Raw genomic sequence first — 26,452 nt, 5'->3', positions numbered from 1 at the left:
ATTTATTTTCTTTATAAAAATTTGCATTGACTTTTTGAATTGCATTGTATTGTACTTTACAATTCAATATGAAAAGAAGAAAATAACAGAACAGTACTTGCTGATAAATGATAATGAATACAGCAAAACTTATATTATTTCTAGTTTCTTTTCAATTGTTTATGCTGGTTGGTTACATTGATAATATTATTGCTGCGAAGCAGCCAATTCATATTCTTGACAGCAATTTGACCTCTGAAAGGTCATTGTTTGTCAAAAATCAATCGCCTGAGACAACTGAAAAGCGGAGTTTCCTTCTTTCGTTCTGCCGGGTAAAATCAATTACTTTAGGCGACGTTTGTAGACTAACCTACTCGTACCAACGTCGGCATGTCGCGACGCTGGAGTAATATTCAGCGTTTTTACTATATTTCTAGGTTTCCTATTTCTACGTTTAATCGGCTCATGACTCAGCCACAATATTTTGAGGACAATATTATTTACGAACCCAGTTAAACTTATTTACTAGCCTATTTCAACGTGCTAATTATTACATTTAGACGACGCTTGTTGTAGACTGGCATAGTGTTTGCGGAAATAAATACCATTTTATACACATGCGCAGATCGATTCGCCAGCAGCGAGTCATCGCCAGCAGCAGCGAGCCATCGCCAGCAACAGCGAGCCATCGCCAGCAGAGAGATGTCACTGCAGCAAAACACTATTGTACCAACGCTGTTCTAATAATATATAGACAATGGGTCGTGCTCATATTATTTGTTATATTTTTATTATTCATTATTTTCACTTGACTCCCATAAATAATTTTGTTCGAAGAACATTTTATGCAGTTGTACTTCGCAGCACTTCACTTGCAATTTGCAATTTCTAGTATAATTGTAATATTTACCCCATGTTTATAAGTGGATTGGATTGATTCAGCTATGTTTAAAGCAGTTATGTGTAGGTATATGGTGTGCTACAGTGTTTCAATAATATTCATACAAAAGTTCAGATTTTTGTCATAAACTTCTTTCAACCTTGTGTTTACTGTTGTGTAGTTAAATGTATATACCCAGTGAGTGATCAGAGAGATAGTGAAAGTGCTGATGGGATGCAACTGGCTGAACTGAGGTATATTAAAAATTTATTTGTTTCACCTTATTGGAATCATCAATTGCTTTACTTTTATTCATTAATTCAGTCCATATTACTGATATTACCAAGGTCTTCAAGCAGTTAAACAAAAATCAGAGGCATGGTAAGAAATACTGATTAATGTTATTTATTTTACATTGCATGCAAATAAAAACATTTGAAATTTTACATCAGCCTCAATGTGTTCTTATTTTTTGAAGTAATTCAGCCTCAGTTTTCTTTTAAAATGTACATTTTTTTAATTATAGAAAAAAAAAAAAAAGAAAAAGCGATTCCAAATAGAATCAAAATATATTATATATTTACAGGAATTTCCTGTCTCATTCCAAGTCAATGAATATTACTTCCTGCCCTTCCTACCTGTCTCTTATACACATCTAGATGTGTATAAGAGACAGAATTAATAGGTATCAAAACTGACTTAAGCAAATAATATTTATCAACCCTTTGATGTCCAATTAAACATCACCACATGCATTTAATATTGTATTATACTGATACTACTTATTTTTTTTTTTTTTTTTTTGGAAAACAACCTTTGATTATGATGATTCCAAATAGAATCAAAATATATTATATATTTACAGGAATTTCCTGTCTCATTCCAAGTCAATGAATATTACTTCTTCCCCTTCCTACTATGCATATGTAGGCCTAGATAAGTAATGCAATACACATTCAGTACAGCACGGTCGACTTTGGCTTAAAAAACTATGGTATGACAGTCGACAGAAGACGGGAAATGCAATTTACTACCTCTAAAATCTTACAACTATTACCAATGTATTTTATTTAAAAGCTGGTATACCTATATCATATTGAAATATTCCACTAAAACCGGAGAACTTTCGTCCAAATTGCTACACAATGTCACTTTACTCGCGACATTGTTTACATTAGTTACCGAGTTTACAAGAACGTTGTGATTGGCTAATAGCGTCTCATCAATGCTTAACAGGTATGGTAACTGTGCTGTGATTGGGTACTGCTTTCGTGAGGGACATTATTTTTTCGAAGATAAATTCTCATTTTTGGTTACAGTTTCCTCAAATTTACGATTGCCGACAATTATATTATGTTTCAATAAAATAGTATTGACATTTTTGTGCGAATGCCAAGTAGCGCGGATCGGTGGGTCACAGAATTCGTAAACTAAGCCGATTTTGGAGCCTCAACCCACGGTCTAGAACTATCAAACTACTATTCTTATGACCTCAGGTAAAATTTAACATAGCAGCTCAGTAGAAGTAATAACTTCATCATGGATATGTTAAAATGATTGTCCAGATGATTTGAAACCCATGGTAGAAGCAGCTCATTGTTAAATCACAGAGGTAAATACAACTAAAAGTTATAAAGTATTAGCATTACACCAACTTTTTTGTATTGTCTGTTCAATGTGATTAATTCTTTACTATACAGGAATAAAAAATTGATGTACCAAAAGACAGTGCTCATAAAAATACATTTCGCTAGTCCTACGTGCATACTTTGTACATGCTATGCGGAACACGTTTTGTTTAAAAAAATGTCTAGACTCTAAGTGTAGGCTTTTGTATTGTTAAATACTGTACTGTTAAACTAATGACGCGTCCCCACAGATATTTTCCGCTACACAATTTTGGGTCATGACCCTTAAAACCCTTAAAATTCACCCTGATGTACTGTATAACTAATATTTCAACTCAGTGGAGATCAGCTTTCGCCTGTGAGATTAACTCTAAAAATAATTTGCCTCTTCATATTAAGAGCCAGGGCTATTATACTGCATGGTCATGAAGACATGACATCATAACCATATATAGGCACATCATGACTATATATGGGCATACAACAGTTTTTTGATAGGCCGGAAAAGGCTTTACACTGGACAAAGAATGATTCAATAGTGTAAATTTGCAGTATGCCCACTTAACTACAGTATAATCTCCCGCATGATTTGTGAAGATAACTCACAATTGAATAAAAATTTAAGTAGGATATAAATTAGAATAATATATTTTGGTTATCACAAGCTAACAATAACATCCAAAGTGTTTGTTTATATAATGTTCAATTAAATGTTTACCACATTGGGATTTGAACCCAAGGCCTACCAACTATCGTTAGGGTGCTCTAATGGCTGAACCATGGTATACTCCCTTGAATATTCCCATTCAGGTCATCACATGTTTTTCTTAAAGAATTGCATGGCATACAGTACATCTTTAACCCCAAATCAAGAGCAATCCATATAAAATTATAATACTCTAAGACTCCAATTGCAGTAAGGAGAAATGTCCTCACCATGGACTAGTGACCTGCAGTGTCAATTTGTATCCCAGGCTAGATTGGTTGAGGCTCGGTCATACTTAGCCTGGGTTCTAGGCCCTAAATTTGGGTTACTCACTCTTGCACTTAGTGCGCGCCATACCTAATTTAATTGGCGTCCCATACTCGATTTCTTTTTTTCGGATCTTATTCCATCTCTAAATTAACTTTTTCGTTGGTGGCGCTGTCCAGAATGAGAAAAAAATAATAAAAAATAAGAGACTTGTGGCAAGTCTAGGTCATCCTGGGTGTCTCATATCCAAATAAAAAAAGGAAGTACTACATCCTTGTTTCTCAGACTTTATCACTATCATCCCAAATGCAACATAAAGGAAATTGGAATAATATAAAACACTGGTAACAGGATATGAGTGGGGAAAAATGAAGGTAAACATTTAATTTGAACAAAGACAAATACGCAGTAAATGACTTTGGATAGTTTATTTAATATTCATTAAAGTGTTTAATAACTGACAGAACTATTTAAAGATATATAGCATCAGTAATGAAACCTTAAGGAAAACCAAAACCATTATAAAACTAATACTGCTACCTTAAAAGGATCAAATACAATACTAACTTAAAATAAGGCACAGATCGAAACAAACTAGATTTTCACAAATTTATAGTTCAGATTTTTTGTAATTACAAAACACATAACAACACTCACATAATCAAAATTTCTGTCCAGTTAGTCATTATAAAGTATTCAGGGTAAATATTATCTGTACTGTATGTCAACTATAATATATTTTTATATTGACATTTTTATTGTTCTGAGGTTATATTCTTGTTGTGTTTGGATAGAAATTGTACTTTTATAACAAAAATCACAAAATAAAAAAAAGGTTTTGTGCTTTGAAACCTAAAGGAATGGTGCATTATAAATGCCCGGTAAAAGTAACAGATCATGAATGGATGCTAAATAAAGAATGAAATATAAAAACCACTATACAAATAAATGTAAAATGAAAATCTACATTGACACAACATAAGGCAAGGGGATATGCTGTAAGATCGGGAAGTACTATTGTCCTTGCATTCTGGGTAATTATTTTTCTTCTGAAGTACCATTGTCATTGTAGGCTTCACACAAAGCAGCATGCAAATATTAAAGAGGATTTGGAACATACAGCAAATAATTGGTTTAATGAAACTCTTTTTGTTTTAATTTTCTATAGAAATATTAATTTAAGCAATTCAAATATTGATTTTATTTTTAAATTTTGTGTACTGGGGAGATCGTGTCAAACCAACCTTGCACTGCTTCTTTCCACTGCATATGATGCTATAAATGGAAAGAAGCAGTGTGATGTGATTTACACGGATTTCTCCAAAGCGTTTGATTCTGTTCCTCATGATTTTATTATTTTTAAGTTATCTAAGTTTGGTATCTCCGGTTATCTTTTGGAATGGTTTAGTGATTATTTAGGAAATAGACAGCAGAGAGTTGTAATAAGTGGTCAGTCTTCTGATTGGCTACCTGTACTTTCTGGTGTACCACAGGGGTCAATACTTGGCCCCTTACTTTTCAATTTATTTATAAATGATCTTCCGTTGCAATTGAATTATTCAAACTCACTTTTTTTTGCTGATGACGTTAAGCTTTTTAAAATAATTTCGTCTGTTCAGGAAGCAGTTCAACTTCAGGAGGACGCAAGTCACCTCGCTGATTGGGCCAGAACCTGGGGGCTCACCCTTAACATTCAGAAATGTAAATTTATGTCCATTACTCTTAAGAAAAAACCAATTCTGTTCCGTTATAAATTAAATATGCAAGAACTTGAGTTAGTCTCTATTCATAAAGATTTAGGTGTTTTTATTGATAGTAAGTTGGAGGGTGGTGGAAGGGACGAGTTCGATAAATTTATATAAAAAAACAAAATTAAAACGGGATTGGTGAATGATTGTATTTGAAATATAGAAAGGAAATCGCGTCCTATTTTTTTTAGAAATAGGCCTGTGTTATTTTATTTTTTTGTTCTTTGGTGTGGTGAAATTTCATACAAGTGTCTATTCATGTTGAAAAAAAGCAGGTGACTTATTAAACCTGTCTCTTATACACATCTAGATGTGTATAAGAGACAGGTCGTACTCGTACTAGAAACTTAATCTATGTTCCATTTGGTCGGGTTGACGTAACTAAGAGAGGTTTATTTCAAAGATTAGCTGTTACATATAATAATTTAAGTTGTTCTGATGAAATTGATATTTTTTATGATAGTTTATCCTCGTTTAAGCTTAAAATTAGTAAGGTTGTTTGATGTTATTATTTGTCTCTTTCTATGTGTATATGTTTTTCTCCAACCTGTTAGTGGAGGTTCTTATCTCTGTTGGTTGAGAATTAAATAAAAAAAAAAAAAAAAAAATAGTATATTTTCAAAATATTTGTCCTTATTCTGTCAAAAGAGAAGTGTCAAAGCGGTTAGGCCAAAAAAAAATAGTATATTTTCAAAATATTTCCTGCATGATCTGATCAAGCTTTCTAATAATTTATGATCATGCCAAACAAATACATAAAGGAAAGACTAAGTTCTTATCTGATCTATTGATCAACTGTTAAAGTGTGATTTTTTAAGATTTAAAATAACTTTATTGCAAATTTAAGGAAAATTTGACGTACAGAAACATTCATAAAATAAAATAAAATTTTGTTTTCTTATTTAGCAAATAATTTTGCCAAAACATTCAGACGGAGGAGAAAATTAAAATAAAATCTTATTGGTGAATGTAAACAGTATAGTAATGGGATGGTTAAATACTTTAAATTTATGTAATTAGGAAGAAATATACATATGTATCGTATTTTTAGAGATTTCAAGGTAGCGGCAGTGTAATAAAAATAAAGAAAAACTCTTTTTCTGGAATTTTTGTTATTCTGAATCATCATTATTTCAGTGGCGGCTCTAGGATACAATTTATTGGCGGGCCAAGATGTGCGACTGGGGGGGCTAAGTATTTATGGGTGTAACTATAGTGCCCAGCGTTATATGAGGGCCGAAGGCTGAACCGGAGGTGGGTATGGGAGGGGTATGGGAGGGGGATGTCCCCTCCTCCCAAAACAAGATTTAAAAAAAAATTGGGACTTCTAGATGGCTGAGCTTTGGCCGATGGGGGGGGGGGCTTGACCAAACCGATGGGGGCTTAAGCCCACCTGCACCCCTGCTGGCACTGTCACTGCATTATTAGCAGGCGCGGGTTTATAAACAAGGTTTAAAAAAAGTATCACCTTTTTTTTAACAACAAAATTTTGCTGGGAATGGGGCTTTAAATAATAATCATACTGTAAAAATACAAGAATGTGTAGTACTGTATAGTATAGTATTATCGTAAAAAGGAAAAAATAAAACCAAACCCTTCAAAAATTACTTTCCAAGCATCATAAAGAAACCACCACTAACTAGTGTGTACATCGGCATTCCATACTATTATTTAAATTATTATTATTATTATCTAAGTTATTATTATTTAAATAATAATCATACTGTAAAAATACAAAAATGTGTAGTACTGTATAGTAGTACAGTATTATCGTAAAAAGGAAAAATAAAACCAAACCCTTCAAAAATTACTTTCCAAACATCATATATAAACCACCACTAACTAGTGCGTACATCGGCGTTCCATACTGCGGCTGTTTATCGCAAACGAAATGCATAAACAATGCGGCCCAACCGAAATGATCTGTATTCAAAAAGCCCTGTGCAAATCATAGGAAAACATGATAGAAGAAAAGAAGAAAATCAGAACACAAAAACAATAGATTTTCCACTGTCACAGGAAAATAAAATAAATAATATAATAAAGATTTTATAATAATAATATAATAAATTACATAATAGATTATATAGGTATTGCTCATGCCCTGATAAGCCCTGATGCCGTTCACAACGATTCTTTTAATTGTAAAACTTGTTAAGGCCAACTTAGACAAACAGCTTTAGCCTGCCTAGCCGCTAGCGCACTGCTGTGTCTTCACTTTCTTATTATTTTATTTTATGGGCTGGCCCATCAACTGATTTACATAATATTTTGCTTTCGACTAGAAAATGTAATTACTAGCTTCAGCTAGGCATCATCGGCATGTCCTTATTCTGTCAAAAGAGAAGTTACTAGCTTCAACTAGGCATCATCGGCATGTCCTTATTCTGTCAAAAGAGAAGTGTCAAAGCGGTTAGGCCTACCTGAGTCAGGACTCGATTCTTGTTCTGCCAGGCCTTCGGCTAACTATACTATTCTATAGGCCTAGTTTAGGCCCGCTTAAAAAAGCCTCTGTCTTCGTATAATGCACCAGCTACACCACATTGGAGATAATCTTATGTTCACCAATAATGCCTTTCTCCTGCCGAATTTCCCCGAGTTTCCTGTGTAAAATTCAGTTAAAACCGCAATAAACAAAGAAATTTCTCATCTTATGTTATTTCGGGATTATTTACTACATGCGGGCGGCCATTTTACATCATGTGACCAACAATTGGTTGATCCTAATATGCACGACAGCTACATAAATTAGTGATCCATAATAAGGAATTGTGGCGGAACCAACTTACGTAGACTTTTATAATTTAACTATAGTAAACACATAGGCTTGATTGCAACATTTTGATTTTGATAGACAAAAGTATGTTGTTGGTAAAAATAAAATGATTACAGCGATAAGGCGCAATATACACTGCACCCCTTTACTGTAATTGGAATTAATCAATCTGTTTACGTTGAGACCACCGAGGTCAGGTCAATATTGGTCGAAGTGTCACAAGACCAGCGGGAGGCCAATTGTTCGGAAAAACAATGACAAACTGTCTAATGTCATGTTCAACGGTAATAAAGTAAGTTCCTATTTAGTAACAGATATCAGGTCAGCCTTACGTGAACAAGCAGATTAGAAGTTTTGACAAAGTACGACAATCATTCGTTTATAAAGCCAGGACAAATCTTAAAAATCTATTTGAACGTAAGCCTACCCTGCCCTCTAAAGAGTAAAAAAGTAAGAGTTACCGCATCACACGGATATTACAGTATACTTATTAGAAACTGGTTCAGTAACTTCAGTGATACCAGCATCTTGATAGTACAGTATACTGATACTGATAGTACTAGATCGATAAACGTTAGGTCTATGCCTAGGCCTACACTGAGTTTCACTATTTCTCTCTAAACTCAGAACACGTTTTTGTTTATCGTGAAAGATACGTCTATAACTACAATATTTCTGTTTATTTTTTGCCTGGATGAAAATACTTCAAAATGGAAGTGTTAGCTTTCAAAATCCTGATTTTAGTTTTGCTGTTTTTTCTGTGCCTGTTCTTTGGATTGCTTCCAATAACTTTAAGGCACAAATTAGGCAAAGAACAAAGTGAAGAACAGCGACAAAAGACTTTACGTATTGTTAGTTTTCTAAGTTGTTACGGAGGTGGTGTATTTCTCGCAACATGCCTTTTAGATTTGTTACCAACTGTACGTGATAGATTGAGTTTAGTCTTTGATCAACTGCAAGAGTATACCGCATTCCCTTTTGCAGAGTTTGTAATGGTCATTGGGTTTTTTCTTGTACTCATAATTGAACAAACTGCACTCATGTTAAAGGAGACTTCACCAAGTCGCAATTCAAGATCGCAAAGTACACTCAATACCCCTTTGATTGCTGATTCTGAGAGCTATCAACGAAGTTTATATACATCGAATAGCTATCAACGCAGACCATCTGAACAGGCTATTAAAGACCCTTTCAATGCGAATGGAGTAATGGTACAAAGCTCACCATCACATGGACATTCTCATGGACATTCTCATGATGTGGAAGGGGACGGTTCAAGTTTCCGTTCCCTGATGCTGCTGTTTGCACTGTCTCTTCACTCCCTCTTTGAAGGGCTAGCTGTTGGACTGCAGAACTCAACGGCGTTGATCATGCAAATTTTTATAGCTCTCATCATTCATAAAAATGTGTTAGCTTTTAGTCTGGGGCTTAATCTGGTAAAAAGCAATTTAACAAGAGGTGCAGTCTTCCGTTCGTGTCTCTGCTTTGCGATCATGGCTCCGATTGGAATAGGGATTGGAATCGCTGTCGACAATGCAAATGACTTCATTCACAGTTTGGTAAACGGCATCCTAGAGGGAATAGCAACCGGCACTTTCTTATACATTACCTTCTTTGAAGTTCTACCTCATGAATTCCAAGAGATAGTCAAGCCACTAGACAGAGTTTTAAAGGTGTTGTGTATCTTGCTGGGGTACGCAACTATATGTGGGTTATTGTTTATTCATGCGACAGTCATTCGCCCAACGTGTTATCGTTCTGCAGAACCTGTTGGTACATAACTTATTTTAACGAATGGTGTGATTATATTTTTATAGATTGTCTTGCATAAAGAAATTTGATAAAAATGTGAAAAAAAATGTTTTAAATCTGTTAATTATAAATTTTTTTATTTAATATAAAAATGTTTAAATAAATTAACGATAAATTTTTAAATATATAGTTTTCTGAATTTGTTTAATGAATAGACAACTTATAAGTTGTGAAATTTGTGATTTTTAAAAATAAACCAATGGCTGCGGCTGTGAACAATATTAGTCTAAGAGATAGATTTTGATTAATATTTATAAAGAAATAATGAATAATCCTAACAGGGTTTGAATTATTGCTAATGATTACAATGACTGAGCAAAGTTTGTAAATGCACAAGTAATCAAATGCATTTGATCATCAAAAATTAAAGCTTTCACCTGTAAAATTTGCTGGAATTGAGTAAGGCATTGGAAACCTACAATGCATGCGCTTGGACCTTGCTGGCCTCCCCTCGACTCTGCTGGGGGTTTTAGGCGACCCACCTACTACTGCATTTTTGCACTGTACCCTGCACACCACCAATAGCAATCCTGGACACATCTTTGTGCAGGTGTACAGTATGGCCTCATGTAAATACATTTTATCAAAACCTTAGGTTGCTTACAATAATATATTTAGTAAGTAGTATTATTACTGTTGTATTACAACTGTAATAATATTTTGGAAAATCTTCATTGTAGTAGTCATTAATTGGAATGACGGTGATGATGCGTTTGTGTCTTCTGGGCAGCTAGTGTCTCCTAAAATTCTTTGTAATATATTATATTGCTTTGCATTGCATCTTTTGCCTGAATAATAAATAAATGTGTTGATGGAACTAACTCTACAATTTGTAACTACGGTAAACCAACAGTTTTTACATAATTTTAATTCATGTACAGTACATCAAAGAAGACCTTGTAAAATTATCATTCCTTATAGAAAGGATGTATGTTCTGAATGAGAAAATAGCTGCTGTAACAGATGCATAAGATAATGCTGCTCCTATAAATTCTGTGAATCAGTGAAAATTGATGTGTTTTGCTGATTGTAATTTAATTTTAAAAGGGGAGTTGAAGGTTCTACATGTTTTCCGCCGACAGTTATATTTTCATTTGAAAACACTCTGAGTATTGAACGTGAATGCATTTACAATGCTGAGTAGAATGTAGTCGCCCAAGGTAGCTAGATTAATTGCAACCTTCACTGGCAGTTTAAAGGCCAACATGTCTTTGTTTCAATTTTTAGGCAAAATTTATACAGTATTGTTAAAAGTTACCTTGGTGCTGAAGAAACCTAAGGTAGCTAGTTCAATAACCTTTCCTTAGGATGTTTGACCTAAGGTCAATAATATTAATTATTATCTTTTGTCTTGGTGTTTTTATTAAATAAGCAGTTCATTGAGAATCAGGTGGGATTCATTTTATTTGAGAGGCATGATAAATTTATGTTGTCAAAAAGTATATAGTTTTAAAAATATAAAAGTATAAATATTGTCTTGTTATAGTATTCAATACACCTTATTAATGTGACTTTTAATTCGATTCTATTTTACTGTACCCAAAAGCAAAGCTAATATTGGCATTTACAAATGTACTTACATGTAAGATCATCTGCAATTAAATAAATAATATATATATATATATATATATATTAATGCTATTAATTTTTTGCAGTCAATAATTTATTTCACTGCAAAAAATGCTAACATAATGCATAACCTAAGTCAAAGCATACAGTAATTTGTTTGATGAGGAAGTTGCACACAAACCAGGGAATCAAATAAACAATTGTTGAAATTGGTATTGGAAAACAAGGATTTAAGCAAAATATTAATTGTTAAAATACCTGAAGTATTATTAACAGTTAAACAGCTTTGATTGAAGTAGAATCAATAAAAAGAATGAAAATACTTTATACTTTTGTTATTTAGTCTGTAATTTCTTCCGACTAAACAAATATGGTACATTAAATGAACAATGCTCAATATCATACTGTACATTATAACTAAGATATTTGAGGCACGGTGAGGTGGGTGGGGGGAGAGTGCTGGAATCTAGAACAATAATCATTTGTTGGAGGAGTTCTACACCAATATATTGGTTCAAGAACATGCTTTTACTGTAGTCTATAATGTTAATTCTATACAATTCAGTTGCAATATTTTCTTAATTTTCTTCAGAAAATGAATACATTGGTAATGAACTGGAGTGTTAATGTTAGGTACAACTTTCATAACATGTAAAGTACAGAACTGTCAGTAAAACACTTCATTATTTTACAAAACAAATTCAACAATACAATATCTCTTTTGTTTACATTGCTTTAATTTCAAATATAATTAAAAGTACATGATTTGATAATTGTTAGTATCAAAAATATAAGTATGATTCATGTTCAAATATCAGTGGTAGGGCCAGAATTTGCCCAACAGGGGGCCGATGCCCTGACGAATACATAAGTAGTGGGCAGGGCGAGGGGCTGGTAGAACCCCTCGGAGGGGGTTGCAACGCTCAAATAATTTTGGATTAGAAAGCTGGGCGCATTCAATATATTTAAGAGTTATACAATCTGTAAAAATTGCATTGATTTTTATTCCCCCTGACAGAGCTGACCCCCCACCCCATTGTTGAGTACAGTATATCAATTTAATTGAAGCACACAAGATACAAAGTTCAAATAAGCATATTTTAGAACAGCCACAGAATCTAGCAAGCTGATATTATATTAGCTTCGGAAAGAGGAAATTTTGATTAAAAAGATGGGAATGAATGTATCATTTTGACTATGGTATGCATGGTCAAAAATTTTAAACATTTAAAACTATAACCTATTTTACAGCCTGGATCTTTAATATTGTAACAATATTACAAATTTACTGTATTTTTGGTCTGGTTACCTACTTCCATTTCAAATTTACAGTCGGAAAATCCCCTCCTTTGCCAACAGTAACCTTAGTTAATACATAATACAATTATACTATTTTTTTTGGTCAAAATTTAGCCAAATAGATTAAACACTGAAAACATCAATTTCTAATTTACAATCAATTCCATGTTTACAATCACTACTGTACTTGGTCCAAAAAGTTCTATGTATATAGAGTTTTGCAGGGGTCCCAAGTCTCCCAGAACTCACAGTAGTCACCTGGAAATCGGGAAGGTCTCCCAAATTCCCGCAATCAAGCAACATCTCCAGGAAATAACCCATATTTTGCTAATTCAAAGTAATTGCATGTTTTCAATGCTTTTATTATCAATTGTCTCACAAATGTCAGTGCCGCTGGGTATGAAAAGTGCAGCAAAATAAAATTAAATATTACTACAGCTCATTAACCAGATCATTGGCGGATTCAATAAATTTTTCAATATTATTAAAAGAAAATGGAGAAAAAAAGAATCATTTTCAAATCTAAGTCTGAGAATGCCATTTCTGGCCATCTAGAGGTGCCATAATCATAAATTTTCTTGACTCAGCCCCAACCATGATGGGGCTGAGATCAAGAAAAAAATAATTTTAATTCATTCAAGCGTACACTTTAACAACAGTGGCACACGTCAAATGATGGTGTGTTCAATACAAATTCAAATTGACTAAAAAAAAAAATTAAGTAATTTACAAAAACTTAATGAGATATAAATGCAATAAAAAAATAATTACATTTGTCATTGGAAGGGACCTTCTAACTAAAAATGTAAACAAAGACACCAAACATTGAGAAGGACAACAGAAATTCAATTAATTATTTTTACCTTTGAAGGTTAAGCTCTTTGTTCACACCATCACATTTTTAAATGACAAATACATGTGTTGTACCTAATGTGATTGCACAAACCACATTTGTTTGTCACAAAAAAATGTGATAGTGTGGAAAAAGCTTAATCAAGAACTTGTTTATTGCAATACACATTGGTAAATATTATACATCTGGACATCTGAAAGGAAAACAACAAAATGAAAAATCTTTATCACACACAATTTATGTTTCATATTAGTACTATGAATGCTTTAAAAAGGGTAAATAATAATAATATATTTAACATGTAACTGTTATATAAAAAGGCTAATGCTTTATAATTCCAGAACCCAAGGATTCAAGTAAGATATCCAGTAATAGTAATTGTTCGACTATCAAACAATACAGATTGTTGTATGTATAATAATAGATAATCACTGTTCTAATTATTTGGGGGAAAAAGTATATCCTCAGCTGCTTTGTATTAATACTATCCTTATGTGTTAATTTTCTAATTTTCATGATGTAGAAAAAAAGGAGGAAAAATATAAATAACTATAATAATTATCATGGAAGAATTTCATCTGGTTCTGTGCATATAATTATAAATGGATTTCAAAATGAAAATCTACGGTAACTGAGTTAATGTTTATAATTTATATCTTTGGTTCTAATAAAATGCAAAATCCATTTATAACAATAATTATGTTCGACAGTGGTTGATTTTTCGGGTAGATAAGCAGCATCCTGTCTTTTGAGTATGATAGACGTTAGCCCCGTTCATATCCAACTATGGCGAGATAATTTTAGTGGATGAACTAGATGATCTCGCCATAAGTTTGAGTATGACCGCTCAAGTATGGCGAGATGAAGGCCACAACTCGACTAAGCCCGTCGAGTAAATTTATGTCAACTAACTTTAAAATCGTATGATAGTGTATGCCCATTAAAAAGCAAAAGCGAGAATCCAGCTGCACAACTCTATCGCTAAATAAATAAAAGATAAGATAATTTGAATTGTTATCTGTGACAATCAAGACTTTAGGCATACATACAGTATGCACACATTCGCTAAATGAGATTAAAATTGCTGTTTTATTAACCACATAGTATAGCGCCAACAATTTATATATTAAAAGATCAATACAATGCCAAACAATAAAAATATTAATAATAATAATATAGGAATTCATAAAGTACCTCGTAACCTTGGGGATACAATGTACTGAAACGACAATAAATGAATACATAATTATACAAAAATATCCTGAAATGTAAAGCTTGACAATTAAAATCTTGGACTTTTTAAAAAGTTTTAAAATAACAAATAAATTTAAGAAGATAAACAAATTGCATACTTTGCTAATGTTTTAACCTCTTACCGCTTAAACTACAGTACTACAGGCAAGAACAGAATTCCTAACATTGATATTTAAATGCAAAACAACAATAATAATAATACTGTACTTGATTCATCTAGTTTTCATATATTAATAAAAACAAACTACAAAGGATAAAATGAAATAATAATAATCATATATAAATCTAAGGTCAGAATAAAAATTAAGAAATAACTGGAAAAATGAAAAGTAAATAATAATGATGATGTGGACTTAAAAAATGAAGATCGTTAAAGTACAGCAATTACAAAAAGAAAAAACATAATACTGTACAGTAATAAACAATACATCCTATTTAGTTTCTATACTGTACATTGAATAAAGTAATCCAGTAGCTGATATAGCATCACCTAGGCCAACTGTGTTCCCAGGTTTTCTACATACAAGTACAGGGCTGAAGGCAAAGTCTACCCCATCCCTATTCCACAAAGTTACCGGCCTAGCAGGATCATATATAACTACTTGTTGTCTTAATTGTATATTATCCACTGAAAGACTAAATGCTTTAGGAATTAGTAGATCAACTTTTGACGGTTGTATAGGCTTTGTCATGCAGGCTTGCTCTCCGGCTACCCGAGCTCCTGCTGCAACAGCTGATGCACTATTTTGCCACGTGTCCATTTTTGTGGCAATTAGGTGATACGTCAAACTGTGGAAATGAACCCGCGCCAGCTTACTAGAACCTCCTGAGTACTTGCCAAGAAGCCAGCTGACAATGTCTCCAACAGCTGCGATTTCTGGATAGCCATTAACAGGTTTTAGATCCTGGTGTGGTCCATGATTTGCTTGTGAGAAAAAGACAAGCTCTTGCTCATTGAGACCAATGGAGTGAATGAATGGAAATATCTATTGAAGACCAGAGAAAATTTTAAAAATGAAAATGATTAGTTTGTTTATTTATTAACATTAATCATTTATAATAATACTATCCCTTGAAGATTACTATAAACGATTAGCTTCAATATATTATACTGTCTATGATTCCATAAAAAAAAATAGTGAAAGCAAATTGATCATTCACAAGGATAAATTAAGTTATTAACTTCATCCAAGATACCTAAGGTAACAAATGTATTATGGCATACTCAGCTATTGCAATTGAGGTTAGAATACTAGCTTGATAGCCGTTGTGTGGGGAATGAATTCAGTTTAAAATTATAAGCGAGCGTGTCGAATAATCAAACTTTATCAAACAAGTGCTTTTGGCTTCTGCTTGGTAAAAAAATTATCCTACATATTGATGTTGGCATAGAATGTAGGCCGGCTATGTATGTGCATAATTTACCTGCTGCGCAATCTCTGCTAAGCAGTCAGCGTTTGCCATGCTTGCTAGTTCTAGATGAATGGGAACCTTCCGCGGCATCTTGATAATCTCATTCCTCATCATTTTTAGCAGCCGTGTCCTCGTCTCTTGCGGATGACCATCAAGTAGATGAAGACCAGATAATACAATCATCTGTGGTTTGAACTCTGGTATGAAATTTTACAAAGACACAAGTTAACTGTTGACAACTATATTTTTTAATTTATTGTACTTATTTCCTTCATATCCAACCGTTAATACACTCGCAGACTTCTCAAGTACTACAGAATTTCGCTAGTTAGGCCTACTGTATTTGCTACAGAAATTATGCCTAATCACTACGGAAATAGACAAAAATACTACGGAAATTTATCATAGGCCTGGACCCATAAATAAATAGGTTTAAATGTCCAGAACAAATGCCTTTTCCATCAAAATCTTTGGTTACATTAACTCATACTTTATTACTTTTAAAAGTGGCCCGTAATTCTACATTATGTCCAGTTTGTTTGCAATTCCACATCAAATTACAGACAATCTCAAGTTACCCTTAAATCTTTATCCTGCCAATATGTTTGAAATTCCACATGAGATGTACCTGCAATTTTCAGCATACAGATATTTTTCATTTACTACGGAAATCTGAAGACAAAGTTACGGAAATGCATTTTATGAACTTGAGAAGTCTGCACTCGCTAATTACAGGATGGATTGATGCTTTATAAATAAAAAGGGAAGAAGAGAGAGAAGGGTTGAGATGATGGTGAGTTTGTGTCAGTTGTCCATAGATGGACAGGCTTTTTGGAATTGTGTTGAGTGACAAGTCATCCATTGCTCTGCATTGCTGCTGGTGTAAAGAGTTTTCTTAGTGGCAGGCTGAGGCCTGTTCCTGCTGGCACAAACCGCTGTCTTTTCTCCTTTCTGTCTATGGATATTATTAGGTAATAGCCTCGCAATTCCAGCTAAGTTCCATGAACTGCAGTGTTGTTTATATCTGTACAGTTGTTTATTTTGAGCTTTTATGTAAATAGTCATATATTAAATTAAAATGTTTTAAAGACTGGGAATGTAATTTTCTTGTGAAAGGATTATACATATACAGTACTTATTTACATTTATTTACTTTGAAATTTAGACTGGAAACCAGTCATGGTTTGTGAGTTGGATTGGATTTAATTTATTCAGTGTAAACACCAAGGATAGCCCAGAAAAGTCTGGAAGAAGACATTTCCAGTGGGGTCCCTCTGGTGGTGAATGGGCAGTACACCGGGAGACAATCCCCTACTCTTTTCCAAAGAGTGTACTACGTTCTTTAATGTGCACATGGGCCATAATGCACACAGGACCAACGGCTTAAAAGTCTCATCCGAAAGACAGTGCACTATTGTAACTTGTATTTCAGCCCTCCAGCTGAAACACAAGGAGAGGCAGCGATAAGAATTGAACCGGGCACCTAGAGATCTCCACAGTTCAGCGCACACACAGTGGCCATCACCAGATTAGCCAACTGAGCTAAGCTGCTCTCTATGGGTGTGTTTGGGCGAGTTTTTTGTGGAGTCTAACATGGTATAAATCCGGAAACAGCCATTTCTAGTTCTCGCCGGAACAGGTGATAAATGCGCACCGTCTGCAGATATTTGCTGATAATCCAAAACTGCAAATTGCAGTGTTTTGGAGGAGCAAAAGTAGCATGCTTTAGCAGCAGGGAGCATTCTTTATCACTTAATCCCTTTAATTGTTTTAACACGCACCAGAAGTAAAGTCTGCTTAAATTTTCATGGTCCCTGCTTCATTTACAGTTTAATTCCAAAAACAAAACTGAAAAGCTGAATAAAATTAATTATTTCAACGAAGGGCTAGCCTACAATCCAGATTGTTACCCTATTACGTACGTCCGCCGCATGCATACGTGATTGTGGTACCACTACTTATACGTTTAACAATTATAGTAATTTTGCCAAACGAATGAAAGTTTATTCTGGGTTTATCCCAAAATGCACATCTGCGATTTTATTGGGAGTTTTCAATGTAGTCCCTATGCTTTATGAAGCTTATTGTTGTAGCTTCTTCGGTCATTTCATTACTTGATTTTGAGTAAACAACATTATGCAGTGTACCTAAGCCAATGTCCATTTCTTAATTAAAGCATGGAGTGACACAAGGGTCCAAGGAAACGTGATAAGACTCATTTGAATAATACCTTATAGGTCTTTCGTTAGAGGTTAATGTTTTTTTGAAAGCCGAGTTCTGCACGAACCGGTAGACCACCCGCCGATACAATACCGGTAAGAACCCTATGTAAATTTTTCTGTTCTCGCCCGAACACACCCTATGAGTCCTGAGGCTGTAATTTTGCCAATGTGTTTTGAGATGGCCTTCAAACTTATTATGGAAGAGGCATTAACAATATATGGTACTTACCGATGACGCTCTTTACAAACATATCAAGTCGAGCCAGGTTAGCGTTTGCAATGTCATTTGAGGTGATGAAACGGGTTGCTACAGGTGCAACATCCTCTCCCCACTTTTCACCCTTTGCATACTCCATGATCAGATGTACCTCATCTTTCTCAACCATAACACCACTTGGAATATTAATAGTTTTGGAGAAGAGTTTACCTGCTATTGGTCCAACAGGCCCGATAAACCGAATCTGGAAAAATTGCAAGAATTTAATGATATTTTTATGGCCGAGTTTTAAAATAATGTACCAGTACCTAAATGAGAACCCCTATTAAAATGGTACACCTTCAAGGCTGAAAATGTATCCAAATAGTAAATGGGTGTTCCCTGAATAGAAGATGTTTTAAGGTTAATAGATATACCTGTATTTGTTCATGTATTGTGACCCTATAACAGAGGTGTCCCAAAAAGAAGGGGCTCCATTGTACTGTATTAGTTTTACTGTCTTGAATCTTAAATACAATTTCACTATACCTGAACATTTGGTAATGTGTTAGCTATCTTCTGAGCCATGAGGCCAGCATTTCCTCCAAGGGAATACTGCAAAGAACAGAAAAATATTAATGTAAATCAATAATAATGATGAACAAATAAACATTGTACAGATTGTACAGTCTGTAAAATTGATAAAGCGTATGTATAACCTATATCAAAATTTATGGTCTCACCCTTTACATGTCCACATAATAGTTACTCTAGTGAAAGTAAATGAGAAAATGGTGCCAAATAGGCAATTGACAAGCTGGGTTTTGATGTTGTAGCCTGTGGAATTTTATCTAAAAAGTTTATTTGCTCTAAATAATCATATGATGTAAGGGTTTAAGAATGGGTAAAAGTAATTATTTGCATGGTCTGTTACCAATTAAGTAATTGAGCCTATAATAAATTACTGTGTTCCAAAATTAGAGTTTGTGCCACGTATGCAAATATATTTTGCCAAGCAAACTCTATACTCTTTCCAGTAAACAATGTTTATAAATGTATTATCCGGAAAAAATATTAAACTATATTTTTAAAAATTATTAACCTGCTTATCAGGTATTTTGTCTGCAACATCAATGATCTGTTTATAAACTTCCCCATTGCTGAAGTACCTCTCCCCTCCCGCCCCCTTGCTGAAGAAGTATCCGAATGTCTCCCCTAAGTGAGTGAGGTCATGCAGAGTGGAGTGGTCATGTTTGTTTTTAGGATTTATCTTCAAAGCTTTGAGTAATGCTGTCCCAGATACGATCAAATCTGCATTTACATTTAGCCTATGGAAAGATAAAATACATGCAATTAGAGTTGAATTTTTTAAACATTTTTACATGTTGGTCAAGCAAGTTTAATACTGACACAAAGACTTGTGTCCAGAAAGTGGGGTCATTTTTGGTCGTGAATTGGGCATTTCATACAGCTAGGGACAATTCCAATTCTTTCCCAAATGAAGAGTGCAATTTGCATTCTTTCACAAAGTGTGTATTGCATTCTTCAACATGCACATGGACCATTGCACACAGGATCGTCGGTGCACTATCGTAACTTGTATTTAGCCTTTCTTCAGCTGTCGTCAAGGTCAACGATTGGAACTGACTGAACCAGGCCCAGGGTCCAAATATCTGACTGGATCTCCATGGTTCAATACATACACACACACACACACACACACCCACCCACAGTGGCTACCACCAGTTTAGCCAAGCTAAAATCTACGCCAATGCCCACTTTAATTTCTAGAAGCACGGATATCTCTAGTTATGTAAAATACTGAAAGTGATTTAACAGTTTAAAATCTGAAAAGGGTTTAGGCCTTGGCCCTAGGTGCAAACAAAATGGTTTCATCCATGCAGGTATGAAATGAGACCTAAGCAAATCAATAATACCCACCCGATTGCGATTTTCGTGATTGGCACAGAAGGCTTGGTTATGGTGGATTCCCATGCATTCAGTGTTGCCTCTTCTACAGAAATACCAGTCCCATCAACATCTAATGATGTATCGGTTGTTTTACGATCATAAAAGTAGGCTAACGCTACTAATATCACGCCAGCAACCAAAGAATTGCGAATCATATTGTTATTGTTGTGACAGGTTACAAACTCGACCTAATGCAGCGAGAGAGCGGCCAGACGTGACCTCTGGTTAGCTATGGAACAAGGCATTATTGCAAAACAATAATAGCCGGCCTAGGCCTTGGCCCTAGGTCTAGCAACAGTTGGTAACGACAACAAATACAGAAAGCAATCTACCAATGACATAATATTATATCAAAAAAGAAAATTTATTAACAAATTAATGTAGAAACGTTTCTCTATAATTATTTATTGAATTTGAATGGTAACAGAGTGACATACCCATTCTACAATGGTAGAATCCAAGATGGAAGCGAACATGCGGATGAAAGTTTGGAAGGGAAACTGGGGCCTACCTTCTATTGATACAAGATGCCTCTACCTTATGGTAAGGTCATCGTCAAATGAATATGTGCGTTGATTATATGCCCTGAGATCGATTAGTAAAAATTGTGAATTACCTCATTTTTTTGTCCCATCTATCCCTAGGCCTACTAGGGCCTAGGCCTAGGCCCAACTAGGCCTAGCTTACTTTTAGGCCTTAAATTAAGGCCCTAGCTAGGCCCCTAGTCCGATCCTAGGCTATATATATGGGATAGGAGGCCCTTCCCAAGCCGTTTTCTTCCATCACACGGTCGGTACTAAATCATAAACGAAAGGGATTTGGGAATACCAGTAGGCTAGGGACCAAGTACATAGGATAAGCCAAGCTATTTTAGCCCTGCTTTTCTAGTAATAAGTCATTTTAGTTGGGCAAGAATAAAAAAAAATGCAGTGGCTAGAGATACGGTACCGTATTTCTACTTCAATTTGCTAAAGGTACGGTAAATGGAATTGCGTCACCATCACCCAACGAAGAGCCAGAATGTGCGTTACGTCATCTTTGAAGTCTGGCATTGCAGATCACCCACAATGAGCCGTAAAAACGAACGATAACGTTAAAAAGTACAATACTGTACTATCTATGCTATAGCCATTATCAAACAAGGATTGAATCCTGTACCAAACTCTTGGCATATGCCACCAGGCCTGGCTTAAATTTCTCGCTTGGCGAGAACCTAAGCAAGGCCTATGCCTTGCTTGGATTCTTCGTTTGGCGGCCCTGCTGTAGTGACAGATCGATCTGAGTGGCATATATCAGTCATAAACTAATTCATCCATGGTAAAGTTCACAACCCCCAAAATCTCATCCCAAGTTTAGTCCAAGAAAGGTTATAATATATTCAAAATGACCACGCCTTACAATCAGACAAACATGTTCATACACTTTGAATGCACATGCATAACCGATAACTCCTTGACTTACCCAACTTTACGTAGACTTTGTCGCTGTTATAGTACTTCCCCCAATCGTAAACATCGTTCGTTCGGCTAGAATTCAGATTGAGAGAATGAGTTTTCACAATTGTGATTTTTAGTGTCAAATTCATCGAATATACTTTTGATGCAGGCCCATTTAAAGTGCTAGTAATCCTATAAGAATCCTCTTATAGTTTGCAGTACTTAGGCCTATATTCAGTTTTTTAGTGCATGTGTTGTCATGTAAATAGATTAGACAAAAGACCAAGTATTGTCAACTCTCTTATGTAAGCGAAGGCATAAGCAAGCTGGCCTGGGCCTACGTCCTGTGGATTTATGCCTTCCTTAACATTGCTATATAGATAAATGACATGACTCTGAGTCTTATTACTGTGTGGAACCTTACGCCTATTTATTGATGACAGTATTATAAGAAAATACTGTACTCTTGCCTAGCTAATCATGTGCTAAGTACATATCGCTAGTCACACCGCTCACCTCACATGTACTACCATTTACGGTACCGTATTTCTAGCCACGGCGTAAAAAAAAAGTTGTTTTTGTTGGAGGATTTGAACCAGCACTTTGGGGCTTTGGGGCTTGGCATTGGACGGAAAACAACTTCCTAACCTCCCAGTCAGTATTCTTCACTGTACAGTAGTAGTAGCAAGATAAAGAAGTATAATAACAGGTCTAGACCAAAGTTGACGTCCCGACAGGGGTCCGATGCCCCTGACAGGTTGGCCAGGGTCCCCGACGAGAGTGTAAGTGGTCGGACATCGCTTAAACTCTCTCGGAAGTGGTCCAGGAGGGGGATGAATATTTAGGGTTTTCCAAGATTTATTTTAGTAATTTTAGAGTCTACTACTGTACTATGCAGAAAATACTTTGTTCTCCCTGGCGAATTGTTTTTCTTCCTGACGGCCAGCACTTCCCGATGAGGGCCCTGGCCACCCTTGGTCTACTTTCTTTGTTTTCATGTCATTACAGGCCTTTGCAAAATTCTCTGGAGCACCAATAAAACTGGAAAATGATTTTGATATCTGGAGCAATTTAAAAGGTTAGTCAAATGCAACACAAAAATAAAAGGATAAGGTGAACAATATGTAATCATCAATTTTAAAATTGTTGGTCAATTATCATGAATGAAATGAAATGAAAATATTTTTCAACATTAAAAATGGAGCAGAATGCTGTGGATGTACAGTATAATAATTTCCGTCAATTACATACTGTATTTTGAATAGATGTTTACTTTGCAGGGAACTTTCCTATCTTGATATCTGATGAAATGATTATGGAGGGAAAAAACAAAATTATAGAACATCTTCGAACAAAAGGATTTGATTCTGATAGAGATTTGACAGACATTCAACGAGCTGATATTCTAGCATTTGATGCTCTACTTGAAGATAAGCTTCTCCCTGCTTTGGTAAGAAATAAATTTATTCGGCTGCAATACTGAAGTCGCTAAGGGAATAAAATGTATGGGGAGGCTTTATCACCAGTGAAGTAATAAAATGAGGGATGGCCAATTTGGCAGAAAAGGTTGTGGGGAAGAAGTACAGTCGGGCCAATATGGGAGTAAAAGGTGTTGGGAGGGGTAGTAATTTGTTGTGTTGAGAAATGTTGGGTTGAAAAACATAATTAAAGAACTTGGTTGAGGAAGAGTTAGATTTAAACAAGTTCTCGTAATCTCGAAAGTTTTAATGAGGGCAGTATAATAGAGGCAGTATAACTAAAAAGGATAATCAATCAACTATTAATCAATCAGCCTAATGAGGGCAGTTTAATAGAGGCAGTAGATTTTAAAGGCTTATTTAATTGATTTTAGAGTCTACTAATATGTAAAAAATACATATCTCCCCCCCCCCCCCTTTACTGGCACCACCTCTGTCCTCATCAGAGCTAAAAATTGATGTGCAGGTATCTGAAGCATATAAGTAATCGAAGATTTATTTTATCGCTCAGCTCCATGTTTATTGGATCGACGCAAAGAATTACGTCGACGTTTTCCGTCCAGTCTATGCAAACTTTCTCTCCTTTCCATTCAACTTCATCACTCCTGGTAAATGGCAGAGGTACAATCAAGAACGAGTTGAAACTATGTTTGGTGGACCACACCTTGTTGAAGGAGAATTAAAAGAAATTGTATGTACAGTACAGTATTTTAATCTTTTATCAATTCTCAATTATCAATATATATATTAGTTATATTATTAAACTTTTAAAGTACCTATAGCGTGATGGGTATTTGTTATATACAGTACTGTACTATGATGGGCCTTGTGCCTTAAATTTCTGGTGACTGGTGCAGTTTATGAATTTTACATTTTTTTTTTAACTGCATTGAAGCAGTTTACTCTATATAATAATAAATAATAATAATCATTAGTATTAACTATTATTAATGTAGTTCTTGCTACTGTTTCCAATAAATTTAGTTTTAAAGTGTGCTATTTGTTTATTTTACTAATATAGCAACTATATGTTTTCAGATATTCAAAAAAGCAAAGAAATGTTTGAATTTACTATCGGAGAGACTTCACGACAAAGATTTCTTCTTTGGTGACATGTAAGTATTGATAGGATGATGTGACATCCCCGATCCCTTCCCCTCAAAAGAAAAAAAAAAAAACAATATCACAAACATTCTTATAAGCAATATATCTTGTAACACGTTATATTTTCATTGCGGATTTTTTGGGTTCAGTACGGACTCCAAAGTATGAATTTTCTTTTAGTTTTAAGGTTTATGCGGATTTTATAAGTTCGCGATGACGATATAACATGTTTTGTGCTAATAAGGCAAGACTTTTTTTATTCTTTGTTTTCCGAACTTATTTTTTTTTAAGGATCATCGGAGGAGGGCGGAATGAAAATAAAAATAAAATTTTGTTTAATTTAACAAATAGTTCGGAGAAAATTAAATGGGATGGTTAAATGCTTAAAATTTATTTAATTTGGAAGAAATACACATACATATTTTACCTTTGCAGCAGAGCGCATAATAGAAATAAAGAAAAACTTTTTTTTTCTGGTGGTGGGTGCTCTAATTGGCCAAAAATAAAATTGTATTTTTATTCAAAATCATCAATATTTGCGTTCAGCGGGTTTGATAAACAAGGTATAAAAAAAGTCTCGTCTAACCTATTGCTGACTGTATACTCATCTTCCAAAGAACTATTTATTTTAATACTGTGTATCAAAATTATTTTGTTCAGGCCCACATCTTTAGATGCTGCTGTGTTTGGTTACTTGGCACCTTTACTGCGAGCTCCACTACCAAGCACTGAGCTGCAAGCTCATCTTAAAGCCTGTGATAATTTGTGTCGGCTAGTGAGCCGCATCCAAATGAGATACTTCCCTGATATTCCATCAGGTAAGTTCTACCCAATAATGTCAGTAAGAATTGCAAATACGTTGACGATTAAATTGTATCAATGGGCGAGGCGGGCATACTTTGATCTCAGTAAGCCCTTTCAGTTTAAATTGCATGTGTTGAGATCTTTAAATAACCTTGCTCCCCACTAGCACAGGATTGTCTCTTGGTTTGTGTACATACCTAATTCAACATTAGAAGGACCCCACTGGTAATCAGCATTTCACACCAAATAAATGCAATCAACCTTATAGTTTCTACTGTATCAGCTATTTATCAAAATTTGTATTCTTTTTAAAGATGAATCTCAGAAAAATAAGCCAAATGAAAATTCAACCACAGAACCTTATGAAGAGGAGCACAAGCGTCGAAATCAGATTCTGTCCGTTCTGTTTGCTGCTGCAATGATGGTTGGCTACGCAGTATTTAGTGGGTTAGTCAAAGTACAAGTGGATGATGGCGGGTTTGGTATGGAGGTAGACTACAATGATGAAGAGAAGGATGAAGAAGTTGATTAACCAAGGAATAAACAAATAAAATATGGTTGAAGCTGCTAAAATTTTAAAATACTCTATCAGATATTAGGGAATTACTTTTTTAAAATTAAATTACCAAGTACAATAAAAGATATTAAGAATTCAGTTATATTACTTAGTACTTTATTTTTTTTTTTTACCCTCCTTAAAGTAGACCCCCTCCTTTGAACTGGTATTTACATTCATTGTCAGTAAATTTAATCACTAAAATACTGTACCATATGTTGAGGTTGGTGTTTCAATCCCTCGCTGTGCATTTCACTTGTGTCCTTGGCACTTAATCTGCATTGTTTCTCACCACCCAGGATTATAAATGGGTACCTGGTAGGGTTAAGTACCAAAATGCGCTGATGTAGCTGCTGCAATGTTATGAAATACTCCACCAGGTAGCTTGAGTTTTTGTTCCATAGGCGTTTAATCCAATGACCGGGGTAATAATGTGAAGCGAACTACCAGTACTGTATTACTGTATTTTATTAAATGATACAGTAATAATGGTTGGTAATT

General features: G+C 34.7%; 4 protein-coding genes across 6 annotated transcripts in view; 2 read left to right on the top strand and 2 right to left on the bottom strand.

The window, feature by feature from the left end:
• LOC117115563 overlaps positions 1–8,138 on the bottom strand; it is a 20,185-nt gene extending 12,047 nt beyond the window's left edge. Inside the window, exons 1-2 of one of the 2 annotated variants that reach the window (XM_033259414.1) lie at positions 7,998–8,138; positions 7,632–7,811 (exon numbers count right to left, since the gene is read on the bottom strand). The gene's annotated coding sequence lies outside the window, so the exon portion shown is untranslated. Of the gene's footprint in view, positions 1–7,631; positions 7,938–7,997 lie in introns of those variants that run through there. The other variant, XM_033259413.1, reaches the window with a different exon arrangement.
• A 59-nt stretch (positions 8,139–8,197) lies between these two features.
• On the top strand, positions 8,198–12,435 carry LOC117115564 (zinc transporter ZIP1-like). The gene has a single exon (XM_033259417.1). It carries the CDS (start codon positions 8,695–8,697, stop codon positions 9,763–9,765), a length of 1,071 nt encoding a protein of 356 aa, XP_033115308.1. The 5' UTR covers positions 8,198–8,694; the 3' UTR covers positions 9,766–12,435.
• Positions 12,436–15,067: 2,632 nt separating this feature from the next.
• LOC117115562 (ADP-dependent glucokinase-like) lies at positions 15,068–20,806 on the bottom strand. The gene is made up of 6 exons (XM_033259412.1): positions 20,544–20,806; positions 19,705–19,930; positions 19,152–19,217; positions 18,636–18,867; positions 16,197–16,381; positions 15,068–15,757 (listed from the first exon to the last, which is right to left on the bottom strand). Exons 1-6 carry the CDS (start codon positions 20,726–20,728, stop codon positions 15,203–15,205), a joined length of 1,449 nt encoding a protein of 482 aa, XP_033115303.1. The 5' UTR covers positions 20,729–20,806; the 3' UTR covers positions 15,068–15,202.
• A 157-nt stretch (positions 20,807–20,963) lies between these two features.
• On the top strand, positions 20,964–26,118 carry LOC117115566 (metaxin-1-like). 2 transcript variants are annotated; one of them, XM_033259419.1, is made up of 7 exons: positions 20,964–21,116; positions 23,018–23,087; positions 23,290–23,459; positions 23,999–24,178; positions 24,526–24,602; positions 25,252–25,409; positions 25,710–26,118. In XM_033259419.1, exons 1-7 carry the CDS (start codon positions 21,021–21,023, stop codon positions 25,925–25,927), a joined length of 969 nt encoding a protein of 322 aa, XP_033115310.1. In that variant the 5' UTR covers positions 20,964–21,020; the 3' UTR covers positions 25,928–26,118. The 2 variants fall into 2 exon arrangements, with proteins under 2 accessions (XP_033115310.1, XP_033115309.1); XM_033259418.1 differs by having other exon boundaries at positions 21,006–21,140.
• The last annotated feature ends 334 nt before the right edge of the window (positions 26,119–26,452 follow it).

The sequence above is a fragment of the Anneissia japonica genome, unplaced genomic scaffold (genome assembly GCF_011630105.1).
Source record: "Anneissia japonica isolate Jap-2015-1 unplaced genomic scaffold, ASM1163010v1 scaffold284824_len513422_cov204, whole genome shotgun sequence".
NCBI classification, from domain to species: domain Eukaryota; kingdom Metazoa; phylum Echinodermata; class Crinoidea; order Comatulida; family Comatulidae; genus Anneissia; species Anneissia japonica.
The sequence above is the reverse complement of the archived record's forward strand: the minus strand, read 5'-3'. Positions and strand labels throughout refer to the sequence as shown.